General features: G+C 41.5%; 1 protein-coding gene across 8 annotated transcripts in view; it reads left to right on the top strand.

The window, feature by feature from the left end:
- The window catches only part of LOC138736713 (transforming growth factor beta receptor type 3-like), a 130,666-nt gene that overhangs the window by 97,241 nt on the left and 14,284 nt on the right, over nucleotides 1–19,141 (top strand). For all 8 annotated transcript variants that reach the window (XM_069886690.1, XM_069886678.1, XM_069886646.1 and 5 more), the window contains one exon: nucleotides 276–345. In XM_069886690.1, the coding sequence (XP_069742791.1) occupies nucleotides 276–345 (70 nt within the window). The remainder of the gene's footprint in view (nucleotides 1–275; nucleotides 346–19,141) is intronic.

Raw genomic sequence — 19,141 nt, 5'->3', positions numbered from 1 at the left:
TTTGCATACTTTTTAAATATTAAGGTAAAAAATGAAAGAAACCTTGAGTTTTCTGATAAAATCTGAATGAAAATACTAGTTATTGTGTCAATATTACAGCTTTGTGATGGCTTCAAGTAAATTAGAATTTTTTTGATGTAATAAAGAGGTATAATAAATATACTGCTTAAATATTTCTTGTCAAAATAATGTAAGGGGTAAAAAGAAATGTAAATGCAGTTTAAATACATGAGGGGAGTTTTGCACAGAAGCATTATGTACAATTTTTTTTTCAGAACAAATGCCACTTCGTGGGAAATGTAACTAAAGCTTTGAAAATAGATAACAGTAGTCCTAAACAAAATGGTAAGCTCGACTTTTTGATGAAGAGCATTTGCTATTTTTGTGTATCTTTATTATTAAGCTATTTAACGTTTATTGTTTTGCACAACATTACTTTGAATTTGTGGAATGAAAAATATAAAAAGGATATAAAAGAAGATAAAGCATTAAAGAATGCACAAAGCACAAGGTTGTAGGTTTGACGGACTGGTCTGATAGTATATATCTGTTCTCTTTAGGCAGATTTTATGGAGATTAAAATAAATAAAATTTTTAATAGAAATTTCTTCAAAACAAATAAGGATATCATCTGACACTCAAAAGGAATTAGTCTTTTGAAATGTGGCAAGGTTTTTCTCAGATATGTAACAAACCCATTTATTGTGTAATAATTTGATTTATGAGCTTAGGGAAACGTATCATGTACTTTTAGCAATAAAGAGAGCTTTATTTGACACATTCCATGGTTAAAGATAATGTCAAGTTTACAATATATTTTCAAAAAAAGGTATGTTGTATAATGCTAACATTGGATGCACTGAAGTTTAAATACAACTTTTTTTTCAAACTAAAGTTTGAAACATATTTAAATACAACTTTAAAAGCACATGTTGACAGTATAAATATTTGATTGATAGCATCAAATTGTTTCCATATTAACTTGGTTTTCTGTAGGTCTTCCTTTATTCTCTTCATATCAATGATCCTGGCGCATTTTCCATTCATTAACAATATTTTGTTAATTATTCCTTCACCTATATCTTTTCAAAATTTTTTTATTGCTCACAATTGTTGGGAATTTAAGAATATGTCAATTTGTAAATAATACAGATTTTAAAGACAACTCAAATACAGAAGGGTGCAAGAGATAGAACATAATTGGAAAGAAATTAATCTTTGGTCACCAGTGTAAAACACATGAGGTACCAGCTACCTATTAGAATTGACTATCATCTTTGGTTACCTTGACTGACATTCTTGGATGCATTTAAAATTAAATTTTTTTCAGCAGCTGGCAGAAACTATTGGGTCAAAAATCCACTTTCTTCAATCCATAATTCTTTCAATAAATGAAATACTACATTTCTTCTCTGGGTATTTCTCAATCAATTTGCTCTTGAATAGCATTGAACAGAGTTATGTTACTTAGTTGACTTTTAAAAAATATAATGGAGGGTGCCTAGAACAGGTTCCCAGTGGTAGTGGTGGAAACAGATTCTGTGGTTAATTTGAGATGCTTTTAGATAGACACATGAATATGAGGGGAGCTGGATCATGGATAGTCAGGGATCATGTACAAGCAAAAGGAATTTGATTTAATTTTGGCATAGTGTTCATTGCAGATATCGTGGACTCAAGGGCCTGTTCCTGTGCTGTATTGTTTTCTCAAAAGTTCTGAAACAAAGACCATTCCATGCATCTCACAAAAGACAAGCTAGACTATGCATGCCCATGCCCCATCTGGAGAAAGTTGGTGACATTGAAGAAGCAGTGTAAGGGCAAGTTCAAGCAAATAAATGGAGGGAACTGGTTGGTCTCTGTTCAAGAAACAAGCGAAGGGCTTTTGGACCCTTTTAATGTGGGATGGTTTTGGATGATTGTATGTCCATGGTGAAGATGAACTTGTTGGGTCAGGAAATTGAAAAATGTCAGTGACTAATATTCAAAAGTTACATGTATAAGCAGGAAGGAATTGGACCAAGGAGAATGGATGAAGTTAAGATAAGAAGAAATAAATTCAGTGGGGCAAGAGCAGGCTGGAACGATGAGTTTGCTGGAGAGTCCTACTTGTGGATTTTGGACAGAGGGATCACCTAATTCCATTTGCAGGAGAGATCAAGCTTCTGATTGCCTGCCACTGTAATTCACCACCCTCTACTGTGACCTTTCTATCTGTGGCTTCCTGCATTGTAACAATGAGCAACAGCTTGAGCTTGAGAAATAACATCCTATCTTCACAACTGATTAAGGGTTATTGACTGAAACCTTTAACAGTTTCTCTTTCCCCAGATGCTGTATGATCTGCTGAATATTTCTGATTTCTGGCATCTGCAGTTTTTTTGCTCTAAATTTAATAGTTGCCTTGGTTCAAAGCCCCCTTTCTATTAAAAATAATAGACATGGGATTTTGGACAACTAAATTTGTCATAATTTTGCCCACTTTATTCCTGATATTACCCCCTAGTGCCAACAGGAAAGATGAAAGAATAGGAGGAGGGGAAATAAAATGAGATACATTTAGAATTTTGTTATATAAGTAAACAGAGCCCCACAGTTTAATGTAAAGTTTATTCAAGGTTAGCGGTTTTGTATTTACTTATTTGGTTCCATCGTTGTAGGATAATTGCACTACTCTAGATTAGAAAAAGTAAAATCAGCTGTAAATATCAGAATAGTGTGCCTCGATTTTAGCCATGCAAAGCTTCAAATAAGCAGTCTGAATTTTTGCATCTAACTTCCTTTTCTCTCGCATCTTGTGCCACTAAGGTCCTTTCATTCTATTTATTTCCCCAGCAATACAGTTGGTGATGAACTTAAAATGCTACATTGAGTCAGGGTGGGATTATACTTGGGAAGGAGTGGAGGGTGACCTTATTGTCAAGCTGTCAAGCATTCCAAATATATTATGATCGGAGAAGGGATGGAGGAGATGCATTTGTTTCATCTATACGGTTAGATTCCAGCAAAAACAAAGGGATGAATCCTAATGTGACAAGAGCAAGTAAAGCTTAGTGCTTTCATGACTTATATATTTTCAATTAGAACATCAAATATTGGAATTCTGAAAGCTTACAGAGGTCTTTCCTATTCCGTTTAAGGCTCCATTCTAGCAGTTCTCTAACAGCCACATCAACTGGACATCCTTTGGAATACAGTTTTAATCTCATTTTTCTCAGACCAGGAAAATATTTGTTAGAAATTCATGTTTGAAACTAATTGTCACTATCTGTTGGAAAATGATCAGAAGCTGGAGAGCTAATCCAAAATAACTGCAGGTATTGGAAATCTAAAGTAAAATTAGAATACTGGAATCATTTCAAGGGTTAGACAGCTCATGTAGAGAGAAATAGAATTAACATGTCAGTTCTAATTAAAGTTTTGAAAAGCATGTTTCCTTTCCATGGGGACTGTCTGATCTGACTATTACAACATCCTTGTCTTTATCTCTGTGCATTCTGTACTGACAATAACCACACCAGCAGTGCGAGTATAAGACAGCTTTAATAAACTAGTATGTACACTAAGAGGTCTTGTCTCTCTGCAAGACGAATCTGGAAGGCTGGACTGTAGCTCTGGACTGCTTTATATTACAAGGTCACCAGGGGTACTTACATATCACCACATTCACCCCCCCCTTAAAAAAATTGTTATTCCCCCTGCCCCCTCCCCTGTCCTCCTTCCCTCGTTTGTAAGTTCATAAGTCCAAAATTATTCGTGGCTTCCATTGCCTTCTGGACCTCCTCGGTATTGATATAGGGGTGGGGAGTGCAGTCTGCCTTTCGGCCTTTCTTGGTGGAGGTGTGGGAGTGGGAAGTACTAGATGGCCACGTGGCAGTGTGGGCTGGGGATCCTCTTGTATGGGATTAGGTCCTGCCATCAAGTCTAGGGTGGTGATATTTTGTGGGGCGGGCGTACCCAGGATCCTGATTTCCAGGGTGGGTGGTATAGTCCTCTGTGGTGACTCGATGGTCGACTGTTCTAGTGACTGCTGCTGCACTCCTTGTTGATCTGTAGACATCTGTGTTTCCTCCACGTTGTTCACACATCCAGCCGGCGTGAGATCTCTGGTGGCCAACGAGTCTCCTCTTCCATCTGGGAATGTGACGAAGGTGTACTGAGGGTTCGCGGGCCTCGCCTCCACTTGATCCACCAGCGGGTCTGCTTTGTGGGGTCTGCAGTGCTTCCGGAGGAGAACAGGTCCCGGTGTCATCATCCATTTAGGCAGCACTGGGCCCATCATGGCTTTCCTTGTGAAAGAAAAGATACGTTCATGTTAGTGGCAGTACACAACAAAGAACGTATAGAGTGTAGGGCTTCTGGCAACATTTCTTGCCATCTAGTAACAGGCAGGTCTTTTGCTTTTAAGGTCAAGAGGACTGTTTTCCAGATAATGGCATTTTCCATTTCGACTTGTCCATTCCCCTGAGATTGTAACTTGTAGTGCGGCTGGTAGTAATTCCTCTCTCGTGTAGGTACTGCTGTACTTCTGCGCTCATGAACGCAGCACCCCTGTCTGTGTGTATGTAGTTCGGGTACCCAAATATGCTGAAGATGGATTGGAGGCATTTTATAACAGTGGCTGCTGATACATCAGAACACGGGATTGCGAAGGGGAAACGGGGATATACATCTATTACGTTTAGGAAATAGATATTTCTATTACTGGATGGGAGTGGGCCTTTAAAATTGAGGCTGAGATGCTCAAAACGTTTGGTAGCTTTTATCAGGGTGGCTTTGTCTAGCCGGTAAAATTGCGGTTTGCATTCTGCACAGATGAGGCAGCTCTTGTTCACTGACCTCACTTCCTCTACCGAAAATGGGAGGTTTTGGGTTTTAATGAAGTGAAACAGTCTAGCAACCCCCGGATGGCCCAGCTCACTGTCCAAGCTCTGCAAATGGGATGGCAAAGGATGGCACAAGTGCCTCTGGACAGTGCATCCGGGGACTCGTTGAGTCTCCCGGGGTGATATAGAATGTCATAGTTAAATGAAGACAATTCTATACACCAGCGCAGGATTTTGTCATTCTTAATTCTCTCCCTGTTCTGGTTATCGAACATAAAAGCCACAGACTGTTGGTCCGTGACGAGGGTGAAGTGTTTGCATGCCAGATAATGTCGCCGGTGCCTAACTGCTTTCACAATGGCTAGGGCCTCCTTCTCTACTGCTGAGTCTCTTGCCTCTGACCCCTGTAGGGTTCGCAAGAAAAAGACCACTGGTCGTCCATCTTGGTTTAGGGTGGCTGCCAGAGCCACATCGGATGCATCCGTTTCTACTTGAAATGGGATTGACTCATCTATGGACTGGATGGTAGCTTTAGCAATATGGTCCTTAATGTCCCTGAATGCTCTGGTGGCTGCTGGGCACAGTGGGAAAACTGAGGCTTTTTTAAGTGGGCGGGCCCTGTCGGCGTAGTTGGGGACCCATTGGGCATAGTAAGTGAACAGTCCCAAACACCTTTTTAGTGCTTTCAGCGTGTGTGGCACTGGGAGGTCTAGGAGAGGGCACATACGGGCTAGGTCTGGGCTGATTTCCCCATTCGGCACTATGTAGCCCAGGATTGGCAACTTCCTGGCGCTAAAGAAGCATTTGTCCCTATTGTACATTAGGTTCCTTTCATCGGCTGCCTGGAAGAAGCGTTTTAAATTCGTGTCATGATCCTCCTGTGTGTGGCCACAGATTGTCACGTTCTCTAAGTAGGGGAACCTGCTTTCAGATGGAATTCATCTACTATTAGGTCATTTCTCTCTGAAACAGGGACACTCCATTGGTGACACCGAAGGGGAGTCACAGAAATTGATACAGCCTGTCGTTTGCCTCAAATGCCGTGTAAATGCGATCGCTGTTTCTAATGGGCAGTTGGTGGTATGCTGCCTCCAGGTCTATGGTGGAGAATACCTTATACTGCGCAATGTTGTTGACCATGTCTACTATGTGTGGCAGGGGGTAGGCATCTAGCTGTGTAAATTTGTTGATTGTCTGGCTGTAATCCACTACCATGTGCAGTTTTTCTCCTGACTTTACTACAACCACCTGGGCTCTCCAGGGACTGGTGCTCTGCTCTATGATGCCCTCCTGTAGTAGCCTATGGACCTCTGTCCTAATGAAGGCTCTGTCCCTTAGGCTGTACCTCCTGCTCTTTGTGGCTATTGGTGTGCAGTCTGGGGTCAGGTGTGTGAACAGCGGAGGGGGTTCTATGTTCAGGACAGACAGGCTACAGTGTTGTTTCTTCATAAGGTGTAGTACTAGTAATCTGAACCCTTTGTATTTTGTGCCCTGGATTTCTAGAGTTACCCTGCAAAACTGTTTTGCCTCAGCCGCAAGGCTGCTGGCTGCTAACAGGATCTAGTGCTCACTCAGGCATGTGGGGAGGGCAAGGCGGTTGACTAACCCCTGGTCAATAAAACTTTCGGTGCTTCCACTATCTATTAAGCAATTTACTCTCACATCATTAATTTTGATGCACACAGTGGCATCGGATAAATTGTGTGGACTCGCCTGATTCATGCGTAGGGAAGCAAGTCTGGCGTGTCCTTCGTGTCTTTCCATCCGATAGTACTCAGTGTCACATTCATCTCCTGAAGACTGTGTCCTCTGCTTCGTAGCATTTGTCCAAGACGGCCGGCTGCACATGGCATTCTTCTTCTTCTGTTTGTCTGTGAAGAAAGAAGAGCTTTCCAGCCTCTCATTAGCATGAGAATGGGCCCTGGCTGTGGCCTTGGGGCTTCTGCATAATGCCCAAGTTTTCCACAGTTGGAACAGACACTTTCTCTGGCAGGGCAGAGGCCTCTGGGGTGCTTTCTTTGACCACAGAAAAAGCACTTGGGACCCTCAAGTTGTGCTGCTGCTGCTGTGAATTCCTGTGAGGCAGCATACTTTTCTTTTCGTGGGGCTACAGAGTCCAGAAGTGTGACGTTTGTCCCAGCCCCAGGGTCCTGTGAGTACCATATAACCATTTACGGAGCGGAAACAGGCCATGTTGGCCTTTCGAGTCCACACCGGTTCACAGATTTTGTGCGCCCTCTTCAGGCATTGGTCCCGGTAGATCTTCATTCAATAACGATGGGAAAAGCTATGCTCCAGAACTATGAGAAATGCAATAAACACGAGGTTATGCATGATACAATATAATTGGTTACACAGGCTATACACCATGCCCCAAAAGTTAAATAAATGAGACCCAACAGTGTCAGACAGATTTTTTCATTGTAAGAAGAAAAAGGGAACAACAGTACGTATAATTTTTAAAAAAACTGGGGGCAGGGTTCTGTGAGAGGCAGCAAATGCTACGTTACTGCACTACAAAGCAGCTCAGTGTGATAGTTATTCAACTCTGGTTCGGTCATTCAGAAATCTCTCTGAGGCTCCTAAAACAACTTAGTACATTTTACTTTTCACATATTGTTGGAAATTGTTCATGGGTCCTCTCTCTAAAAAGCACAAGTACTTGTATGCCACCTCTGTTCTCTCGGAAAAGTTTCACACAGCCTAATTCATTCCACCCACATCTTGCAGCCAGTGTAAGCTCTTTGCCAATAATATGCTTTAAGAGCAATATCCCTTCTATCATTACAAGATTTTTTAAAAATAAAGAAACTTGGTAAAACTAAAAATGTCAGATCAACTGACTTTTATACGCTAGAGTACAAGAAATTAGGTGCAGGAGTAAGTCATCTGGCACCTCAAGCCTGTGCCACCGATCAATATAATCATGACTGATTTGCCTCAGTTCTCTGTGCCAGATCAACATTGATCTCAATCCTCCAGTCTTTTAAAAATGTATCCACATACACTTTAAATACTTCTAATGATCTCACCTCAGGTAGTTGGCCTCATCGGTAACAACAATGAGTCGCACTACAGAGATACTTTTTAAACCAGGGTAAAGTGGATGAAATTAGAGGTTATTTTAGATAAGATTCAAAATAATCATGAAACAAAGTAAAATCAAATTAAAAACTACAGTAAATAACAGGATTTGGTCAACCTACTACTCACAGTAAGGTAAAGGACCCAATAAGATGTTTTTCTGATTAACTAAAACAGAAAGTCATTTAGAGGAAATTAAAATCCTCAAGAGGCAAGAGATTCTAACCACGGCTAAATAAGAGGATTCATCCCAACTGCCAACAGAACTGAAAATACCAAGAACCACACCACTTGTTTATTCTAGACAAGACTGAGACCCACAAAGGCCCCCCAACTTGAATTGTTGTCTGATCATTTATTTCCATAGATATTGCCTGGCCTGCTGAATCTCTTCAGCTTTTCTTTGTTCACTGCAAGATCCTGTAACATGAAGATATAAAAGCTGGGAAATGAAAAATTACACTATTTTACAAAAAGATTCCACAATTTGAATGGAGAAGCAAATTGTGCAGGGGATATGGAGAGAGATGCAGATAGGGTAAGTGAGTGGGCAAGGGTCTGGTAGATGGAGTACAATGTGAGGTTAGCCACTTCAAAAGGAAAAATGGAAGATCATATTATTTAAATGGAAGCGATTGCAGCATGCTGCCATGCAGAAGGACTTGGGAGTGCTTATGCATGAATCATAAAAGATTGGTTTGCAAATGCAGCAGGCTCTCAAGTACTCTTCTAATTCTTTCCTGGTGCTTTCTAAAGCTTCTGCAATAGTCTCTGCCTCATCTAGCCCCACCATTCCTTTCTCCAGCAATCGATGTCTCGTCTCAATGGACCGTATGCCTGCAACAATTCTGTCCCTAATAAGGTCCTCCACATTCCACCATGATTTCACTACAGTGGTCCCTCGCCTTCTCTGTCTTCAGATACGCATGCGTGCTGGTTGTCCCCCAGATTCCATTCCTCCAGAAGAGTCTCCAGGTGGTCGGGAATGCACGTTGGAGCAGAAGCAGTTTCCATCCTAGTAGCTATGATATTAATGTATTAAATTGTACTGACAATAACCACACCAGCAGTGCGAGTATAAGACAGATTTAATAAACTAATATGTACACTAAGAGGTCTTTCTCTACAAGACAAACCTGGAAGGCTAGACTGTAGCTCTGGACTGCTTTATATACAAGGTCACCGGGATGACCCCTGGTGACTAGTGGTGTAATTACATATCACCACACATTCCAATGTACATTGTTATTTGCTCCATTTTATCGACTCAATGAGTACATAAGAAACAGAAGCAAGCCATTTGACTCCCCCTGCTTTTTATGCAAATCAGTAACATCATGGTTGATCTTTTATCTGCATTCAATTTTGTTGCCTTGGTTTATCTTTGCAGCATTTTAAGAATATTCTGATAAACATAGAACTACAAACGACTACAGCACAGAAAACAGGCTATTTGGCCCTTCTAGTCTATGCTGACCATTGTTCAGCTAGTCCCAATAACCTGGTCCCTTTGCATAACCCTCGAGACCTCTTCCATCCATGTATCTATTTAATTTATTCTTAAAATTTAAGATGGAGTCCACACTCACCACATCCGATGGTAGCTCATTCCACACTCCCACCACTCTCTGAGTGAAGAAGTTCCCCCTAAACCTTTCCTATCACTCTAAAGCCACATCCTCTCATATTTATCTCTCCTAATCTCAGTGGAAAGAGCTTACTCGCATTTACTCTATCTATGCCCCTCATAATTTTGTAAACCTCTTCCAAATCTCCTCTTTTTCTTCTTCTCTGCACTCTTTCAATCTTACTGATATCCTTCCTGCAGCTAGGTGACCAGAACTGCACACAATATTCCAAATTTGGCCTTATCAATATATTATATAATTTCAACACAACATCCCAACTCCTATACTTTGATTTATAAAGGCCAAGATGCCAAAAACTTTCTTTACAACTCTGTCCACCTGCGCCACCACCTTCAGGGAACAATGTACCTATATCCCCAGGTTTCTTTGCTCCTCTATACTCTTCAGTACCCTACCATTTACAGTGTATGTTCTTCCTTGATTTGTTCTTCCAAAATGCAATACCTCACACTTGTCTGCATTAAACTCCATCATTCATTTACTGGTCCATTCTCCCATTTGTTCCAGATCCCTCTACAAGCTTTGAAAATCTTCCTCATTGTCCACTATGCCTCCTATCTTTGTGTCACCGGCAAACTTGCTGATCCAATTTACCAACTATCATCCAGATCATTGATATAGACAACAAACAACAATGGTCCCAACGCAGATCCCTGAGGCACACCACTCATCACGGGCCTCAGTCTGAGAAGCAACCATCCACTACCACTCTCTGTTTTCTCCCACACAGACAATTTTGAATCCAGTTTACAAACCCTTAATGTATACCTAGTGCCTTAACCTTCTGAACTAACCTCCCATGTGGGACCTTGTCGAAGGCCTTATTAAAGTCCATGTAGACAACATCCACAGCCTTTCCTTCATCTACCTTCTACAAGATTTGTTAAACACAACCTACCACTCACAAAGCTATTCTGGCTGTCCTTAATCAGCCCATGGCTTTCCAAATACCTATATATCCTATCTCTCAGAACCCCTTCCAATAATTTATCTACTACTGATGTCAGGCTCACTGGCCTATAGTTAACTAGTTTACTTTTGGAGCCTTCCTTCCTTGGCCCTCTCTCATGGCTAAGGACATTTTGAATATATCTATCAGGGTCCCTGAAATTCCAACACTTGTATCCTCAAGGCCCGAAGGAATATCATATCTGGCCCAGGGGATTCATCTACCTCTATTCGCTGTAAGACAGCAATCACCTACTCCTCCTTCATCTCCATATGTTTCATGACACTTCTATCTGTTTCCCTTCCATCCGTATGCATGCACCATGCCAGTTTCCTGAATAAATACTGATGCAAAAAAACCTGTGTAAGATCTCCCCCATTTTGTGAGGCTCCATACATACTTAACCACTCTGATCCTCTAGGGGACCAATTCTGTCTGTTATTATCCTCTTACTCTTAATATACTTGTAGAAACCCTTTGGATTTACCTTCACATCATCAGCCAAAGCACTCTCGTGCCTTCTTTTTGCCTTCCTGATTTCCTTCTTTAGTATTCTCTTACATTTTCTATATTCTGAAAGTACTTAATTTGTTTGTTGTTGCCTATAGTGGTTATACACCTCTCTCTTCTTCTTAATTATATCACCAATATCCTTTGAAATCCAAGGTTCCCTATGCCTGTTAATTTTGCCTTTAAATCCTGGTAGGAACATACAAACTCTGCACCCTCAAAATCTTTCCTTTGAATGCCTTCCACTTGACAGAAAACAGCTTATTCCAATCGACTCTCCCGCGATCCTTTCTCATTTCCACAAAATTGTCTTTTCTCTAATTTAGAACCTCAGCTCGAGGACCAGACCTATCTTTATCCATAAGTAACTTGAAACTAATGAGATTATGGTCACTGAACCCAAAATGCTCACCTACACAGACTTCTGCCACCTGCCCTGCCTGGTTCCCTAATAAGAGATCAAGTATTGTATCTTCTCTCATTGGTACCTCTACATATTGATTTAGAAAACTTGTATATTTGACAAACTCCAAGCCATCCAGTCTTGTTACAGTATGGGAGTCCTATTCAATACGCGGAAAGTTAAAATCTCCTATCACTGATACTATTGTGCAGTCTATAATACAAGTGCATTATTAGTGTGCTCACACCTTTCCCATTCCTTCGCTCCATCCATATAGCCTCTGTCGGCGAGACCACAGAGCTGTCTTGTCCTAGCACAGTTGTGATATTTTCCTGACTAGCAATACCACTCCTCCCTCTTTCATCCCTCCCCCTCTATCACTTCGGAACCCAGAAACATTGAGCTGCCCAGTCGTATCCCTCCTGCAATCTTACTAATAGCAATAACGTCATAATCCCCTGAGCAAATCCATGCCCTCAGCTCATCTGCCTTACTGACAATACTCATCGCATTGAACTAGATACATACTTTTTATCATGTACAAATCTGTTTTCTGCCTTTACATACAGTCCTTGCATGACCCTTATTTCCTCCCCTTCACTATCTGCTCTATCACTCTGGTTCCCTTCCCCCTGCAAATCTAGTTTAACCCACCCCCACTCCCCGGGGCAGCACTAGGAACCCACCTGTAAGGATGCTAGTCCCCCTCCAGTTCAGGTGCAAACCATCCCATCAAAACAGGTCCTACCTTCCCTGGAACAGAGCCTAATTATCCAGAAACATGAAGCCCTCCCTCCTGCCCATTCTTTAGCCACGTGTTTCGCTGCATTCTCTTCCCATTTCTAGCCTCACTAGCACATGGCACAGATAGCAATCCTGAGATTACCACCTGGGGGTCTGGCCTTCAACTTTGCACCTAACTCCCTAAACTCTCCGAGCAGTATCTCCTCGCCATTCCTACCCACTTCATTGGTCCCTACGTTGACCACGACATCTGGCTCCTTAGAATTGGGAGAACTCAATCTGAGATATCTCGGACCCTGACACCAGGGAGGGAACAGACCATCCGAAAAACTCAATCTCTTCCACAGCACCTCCTACCTGTCCCCCTAACTATTGAATCCCCTATCACTACTGTACTCCTCTCCGCACTCCTTCCCTTCTGAGCTGAGAGCACAGTCTTGGTGCCAGAAAGTTGTGTGCTTTCTTTATTTTGAGTAAATGTTAACATCTCGTGCTATTAAGAATTCAGTCATACATTGTGCAGCACTGAAAAGGAGGCCTTCAGCCCACCATATTTATGTGAACCTTTTTGCCCATCTATACATTTTCCTGCCTTAGACACTTAAATAGGCAAGACAAAGACCCATCTCAATACCTCTTAAAGGCAGTATTTCTAGGCTATTCCAATACTTCCTATGATAGATCATTTGTGTGTGTGTGTTTTAAAAGAAAATTCCCCTCAGATCCTCTTTCAAATTCTTGCCTCTCTCCATAAGCCTAAGCCTTATTGATACTTCCACCACTGGTAAAATATTCTGCCTATACCTCTTTTTAATTTGCCATTCCTGTCACTGTCCACCTTCTTTGCTCCAGGATAAACAAGTCCCCTGGATCCATAAATAGATCATCTCTTTGGTCTCCAAGGGGCATATTCTTCCTAGGCTACCCTCTTGCTCTTGATATAAAATGTCTTGGGATTCTTATTAATCTGACTTGCCAAGGATGTTTCATGGCTCTTACCCTCCCACCTCCTTGCTTCCTTTCTCAAGTTCTTTTCTGCAACTTATATATTTCTCTTGAGAAACTCATTCAATTCCAATCATTTATAACTGTCAAGTATTTCCTTTTTGTTTCCTGATTAAATCTTTAATTGATTTGTCATCCAGGTTTGCACCATTATGCCACCTCTCATAATCTTGTACTTATTAGCTATTTATGATCTGACTTTAATAGCAATTTTCTGCAAATCCTATTGACAGAGGAGCCGACATATCCAATCGGAGTGCTGAGCTTAAAAAAAAATTCCTTATCTTATTTGGGTATATCAGCCAAGACAACTTTTTAAAAAAGGACAAAATTCACCATCAGACAAGTATAAGTGGAGATACTGTACTTGAATCCAATTAAGTATCTTTAATTGCTTCCTATTGCTAATTATTTTACAACCTGAAATTCAGCAGGTTATATCTATTTAAAATAATAAATAAAGGCAAAATTATTCCTCCATGTAGCCTGTACTTACCTCTCATAATTTAACAAATACCTAATTGATAAATTATAAGGCATAGATAAATCATGATCTTATGGAAAGCTGATAAGGTTCTGCAAGGCTGCTCTGGAAGGTTAGCTGGCATAGGATCCACGGAGAAATAGCAGAATTGACAGAAAAATTAGCTTCATGGAAGAAAGCAGAGGATGGTAGTGGAAGGTTATTTTTTGGACTGGAGCCCTGTGATTAGTGGCATGCCATAGGATTTGGTGCTGAGCTCAATGCTATTTGTCATCTATATCAATGATTTAGATGGAAAGTACATAGCATGATTCGCAAGTGTGTGGATGACACTAAAGTGTCTGATATCGTAGATAGAGGTATACGATTTTTTTATCCGGACACCTAAAATCTGGAAAGCTCCAAAATCCAGCAAGTGGGGACCAGCGGTTGGGGAAGGCGGCCAAGGGACTGGTGGTCAGGAGAGACGTCCGGTGGCCAAGGGACCGGTGGTCGGAGGAGGCGGCCGAGAGACGGGCGGTTGGGGGAGGCGGCCAAGGGACCGGTGGACAGGAGAGACGTCCGGTGGCTGAGGGGAGACATCTGGTGGCTGAGGGACCGGCGGTCGGGGAGACGGCCAAGGGACCGGTGGTCGGGGGAGGCGGCCAAGGGACGGGCGGTTGGGGGAGGCTGCCGAGGGACCGGCGGTCAGGGGAGACGGCCATTGGGGGGTGACTGGAAGGGGGTTGGGGTGGATAGGCAGCACAATTTGGGTGGGCTTTCCAAAATCCGTAAAAATCCAAAATTCAGAACATACTGTCCCCCAAGGGTTCCATATAAAGGATCGTGTACCTGTAGTGAAAACAGAAATTGCAGCAGGATCTTGATTGGTTGGGCAGCTGGGCAGAGGAATGATTGATGGAATTTGGAGAGAAACATGGAGTGTTGCATTTTAGAAAGTATAAGGACCTGAGGAGTGTTGTAGAGCAGAGAGGTTTCAGAATACAAGGTTCCTTGAAAGTGGGGTCATCAAAATGCCTTTCAGCACATTGGGCTTCATCAGTCAAAATATTGAGTATGGAAGCTGAGAAGTCCTGTTGCAGGTGTATAGGATGTTTTTGAAGACCCCATTTGGAGTATTGTGTAGCATTTTGGTCACCATGCTGGAGGAAAGATAATGTCAAGTAGGAGACGGTACAGAAGATTTACGAGGATGTCGCCAGTACTCATCATAGATAGAACACAACAGCACAGTACAGGCCCTTTGGTTCTTGATGTTGTGCCAATCCATATATTCCTTCCTAAAAAAAAGTACAAAAGAGATACTAAACCATTCCTACACCGTAACCTTCTATTTTTCTTTCATCCATGTGCCTAAGAGTCTCTTAAATGCCCCTAATGCTTCAGCCTCCACCATTCCAGGCACCATCAACTCTGTATTTAAAAAAAAACTTACCCAATATCTCCCCTAAACTTCCCTCCCTTAACTTTGAACATGTGTCCTCTGGTGTATGCTGTTCCTGCCCCAGAAAACAGGTGCTGGCTGTCCAGCCTACCTATGCCTCTTATAATCTTGTATACTTTTGTCAAGTCTCCTCTCATCCTTCTACAATCCAAAGAGAAAAGTCCCAACTCTGCTAACCTTGTTTTCCAATCCAGATAACATCCTGGTCAATCTCCTCTGCACCCTCTCCATAGCTTCCATATCCTTCTTATAAGGAGGTGACCAGAATTGAACACAATACTCTAAGGGTGGACTTACCAGAGATTTGTAGAGTTGCAACATGACCTCTCTACTCCTGAACTCAATCCCCCTATTAAAGAAGCCTAGCATCCCATAGACTTTTTAACTATCTTATCAACCTATGCATAAACCTTGAGATGTATGGATTTGAATCCCCTCTGTTCATCCACACTCTTAAGTAACCAATCATTAATCCTGTACTCAGCCTTCTGATTTGTCCTTCCAAAATGCATCACCTCACACTTATCCAGATTGAACTCTATCTGCCACTTTTCTGGCCAACTCTGCATCATGTCTATATCCTCTTGTAACTTTCGACAACCTTCAGCTCCAACCACAACCCTTCCAACCTTTGTGTCATCTGCAAACTGACTGACCCATCCTTCCATCTCTTCATCCAGGTCATTTATAAAAATCACAAAGTGCAGGGGTCCCAGAACAGATCCTTGCGGCGCTGACCTCCAGGCAGAATACTTTCATTCCACTCCTACTCTCTGCTTTCTTCCTACAAACAAATTTTTTATCCACACAGCCAAAATTCCACTGATCCCATGCCTCATGACTTTCTGGATGAGTCTCTTGTGGGGGACGTTGACAAATATCTTGCCAAAATCCATGTAGACCATATCTACTACCCTACCCTCATCAATTTCTTTTGTTACCTCCTCAAAAAGTTCAGTCAGGTTCAAGGGATACGACCTTCCCTTCACAAAGCCATGCCTGACTATCCTTGAGTATACTGTACTTCTCCAAATGCTTATAAACCCTATCCTTAAGAATCCTCTCCAGTAGTTTGCACACCACTAACATAAGACTCATCTGTCTATAATTCCCAGAATTCTCCCTATTACCTTTTTTTAAAACAAGGGGACTACATTTGCCATTCTCCAATCTGTTGGCACCTCCCCTGTGGCCAAAGAGGATTCAAAGATCATAGCTACTGCCCCAGCTATCTCTTCTCTCACTTCCCACATCAGCCTGGGGTTTGTCGCGTCCAGCCCTGGGGACTTAGCAATCTTGATGTTTTTAAGAAGATCCAAAACTTCCTCCTCCTTAATCATTAATGATTAATGATCCAGCACACAGGCCAGCTCAATTTTGACATTACCATGATAAATGTCCTTTTCTCTTGTATATACTGAAGCAAAGTATTAATTTAAGATCTCCCCAATCTCCTTTGCCTCCAGGTACATGTTGCTTCCTTTATCAGTTCCACCTTCATTCTCTTCATCCTTCTGTTCTTCAAATATGCATAGAATGCCTTGGGGGGTTCTCCTTCATCCAACAAACCAAGGCCTTCTCATGCTCCCTTCGAGTTCTCCTAAGACTTTAAGTTCCTTCCTGGCTACCATATATTCCTCATGAGCCCTATTGCTTCCTTCTTCCTCTTGACTAGTTACCTTACCTGTTTCGTCAGCCACAGTTTCCTTTTCCTGCCATCTTTTCCTTGTGCCAGTGGGACAAACCTATTCTGAACCTTGCTCAAGTGGTCCCTAAACTTCTTCCACATTACTTCTGTGCTTTCACCCTTAAACATCTGTTTCCAATTTACTATCGCTAGTTCCTGCCTCATCCCTTCATAATTAGCCTTTCCCCAGTTAAGCTCTTTTCCATTTTTACTGTTTTTATCCTTTTTCATAGCTATGCTGAAGCTAAGGGAGTTATGGACGCTCTTGTTAAAATGCTCCCCCACCAAGAGGTCTCCCACCTGACCAGACTATAGGGAGAGGTTGAGCAGACTAGGACTTCATTCCTCCCAGTGCAGGAGGATAATAGGTGATCTCAAAGAGGTATACAAAATCAAGAGAGGAATAGATCAGGTAATCACAGACTTTATCCCAGAGTAGGAGTAGGGGAATTAGTAACAGGGTGGTGGTGGTGGGGGGAGGGTGTGGTAAAGATTTAATAGGAACCTGAGAACCTGAGGGGTAACTAATGTATGGTGGTGGTTGAAACAGGTGTTTAAAAAAAATTGGACAGATAAAGCCAAGCGCAGGCAGGTGGGACTACTATGACTGGGACATTTTGGTTGGCATAGGCAGGTTGAGCTGAAGAACCTATTTCCATGCTGTAAGACTTTGAATCTATATATTTGTGGCAGATGTAGTTTGCTCATACTCAATTTGTTAATAATTGATGTGCCCCATTTACCTCATTAAATTTCATTCTGAAGACAAACAAACCAGCTTCTTGTGCAGGACCAGCAGAGAGCTCATAACGACCATGGGTGCAGTGGAATAATGTTAATTTTGAGCCCACCTCACTGACAAAAGACAAAGGAGGAAACACCCAACCCCAACCAACCAATTTTCCCTTGGAACCACTGCAACCGTGTCTGCCTGTCCCGCTTCGGACTTGTCAGCCACAAACGAGCCTGCAGCTGACGTGGACATTACCCCTCCATAAATCTTCGTCCGCGAAGCCAAGCCAAAGAAGAAGTTATAGATACCCTATTACCCTGGCCAGAGAAGGATGAAGATTATTGATAAGCTCTTAAATATAGTATATTTCTAGTCTCTCAAACATCTTTGTTTTACGCAAAATACACAAGTGGCAAGTTTTTAAGTTCATTTTTGTAGCTGTTAAAGTACTAAGTTACTTTAAAAATCGGCATGTTTCAATTATCTGTTTTTTTGCTGAATTGTTTATAGTTACAAAGTTGTCACGTACATCTGTGACATCCTCCTTCCTGTTTTACAATTGTTTTGCATTCTTCCCAAGGTAAATTTCCTACCCTCAACAGCTGTGTGAGAGCTGATATTTTCCTACATTCTTGATTGCTGTGTCAACAAGATGTGCATTCTCTTTTAAAACTGCCTTATAAATTTTTTAAAGTGTGCATCTAAGGTGAATTGATTAGATGAAGCAGTCTACAGAGCCTGCAAATTATAGTTGTACGAAAAAAAATCTGCTGCTCCGTACAGTACCAGCAACCGCTGAGAAATCCTGACTGCTAAATTCCTTAATGAGATCCTTCAATGGAGAATAAGCTAATTTAAATACTGAAGGGCTTTAATGCCACAATGCCTGTAATTATGGATTAAAGCCAAAATGAAGAGTGACACAATGCTAAATTGGCAAGTTTTACATCAGAAAAACAAGTGAATTGGAACTAATTTTATTGAATCATATTTTGTAAGAAATCTGCCACTACCTACTCTGTTTTATCCCTTATTCATACATATTTCTATGACCCCCCCCCCCCCCCACCCCAACATTCTACCCAATCATTGTTGAGTCACACAGTTTGTAGAAGCACAAGGAAGTAATTTGGTCTTTCCATTTGTTCAGTTGTTACTTGAGGAATTCTTCCCTTTACTAAATCTGTATTTCTTAATATCAAAATATTTATCATCACTGGCTTGATTTGGTTAAGAATTCTGGATAATGAAATTTCTTTCCACCATGATTAAACTTGGTGGCTGGGAAAACATTTGTTATGTGAATAATTGATGGTATTGGCAAAAAATAAGCTCAAATGAAAATAAGTGCTATATGATTTTTTAAAATATTCATGCTTAGCCCTGTTACGCCTCTGTTGGGTTCCAAGCCATCATTCCATTCCTCTTTCCCATTGGCCACCACCTTAACTGTATCAGTGCCTGGTTTCAAAGACTCCAAAGATCTTTTTCTTCCTATAAATTGTTCTCCTTAACCAAGTCAAGCTTTAGCTGTGTGAAGTGCTTTGGGATGCTTTTTTTAAAAATCATGCATAAATAATTAATGAAAATTTAATTGATTTCTTAACTAGACAACTGATTGCA

Source organism: Narcine bancroftii, chromosome 1 (assembly GCF_036971445.1).
Source record: "Narcine bancroftii isolate sNarBan1 chromosome 1, sNarBan1.hap1, whole genome shotgun sequence".
NCBI classification, from domain to species: Eukaryota; Metazoa; Chordata; class Chondrichthyes; order Torpediniformes; family Narcinidae; genus Narcine; species Narcine bancroftii.
This window is presented reverse-complemented; position numbering and strand designations above follow the sequence as displayed.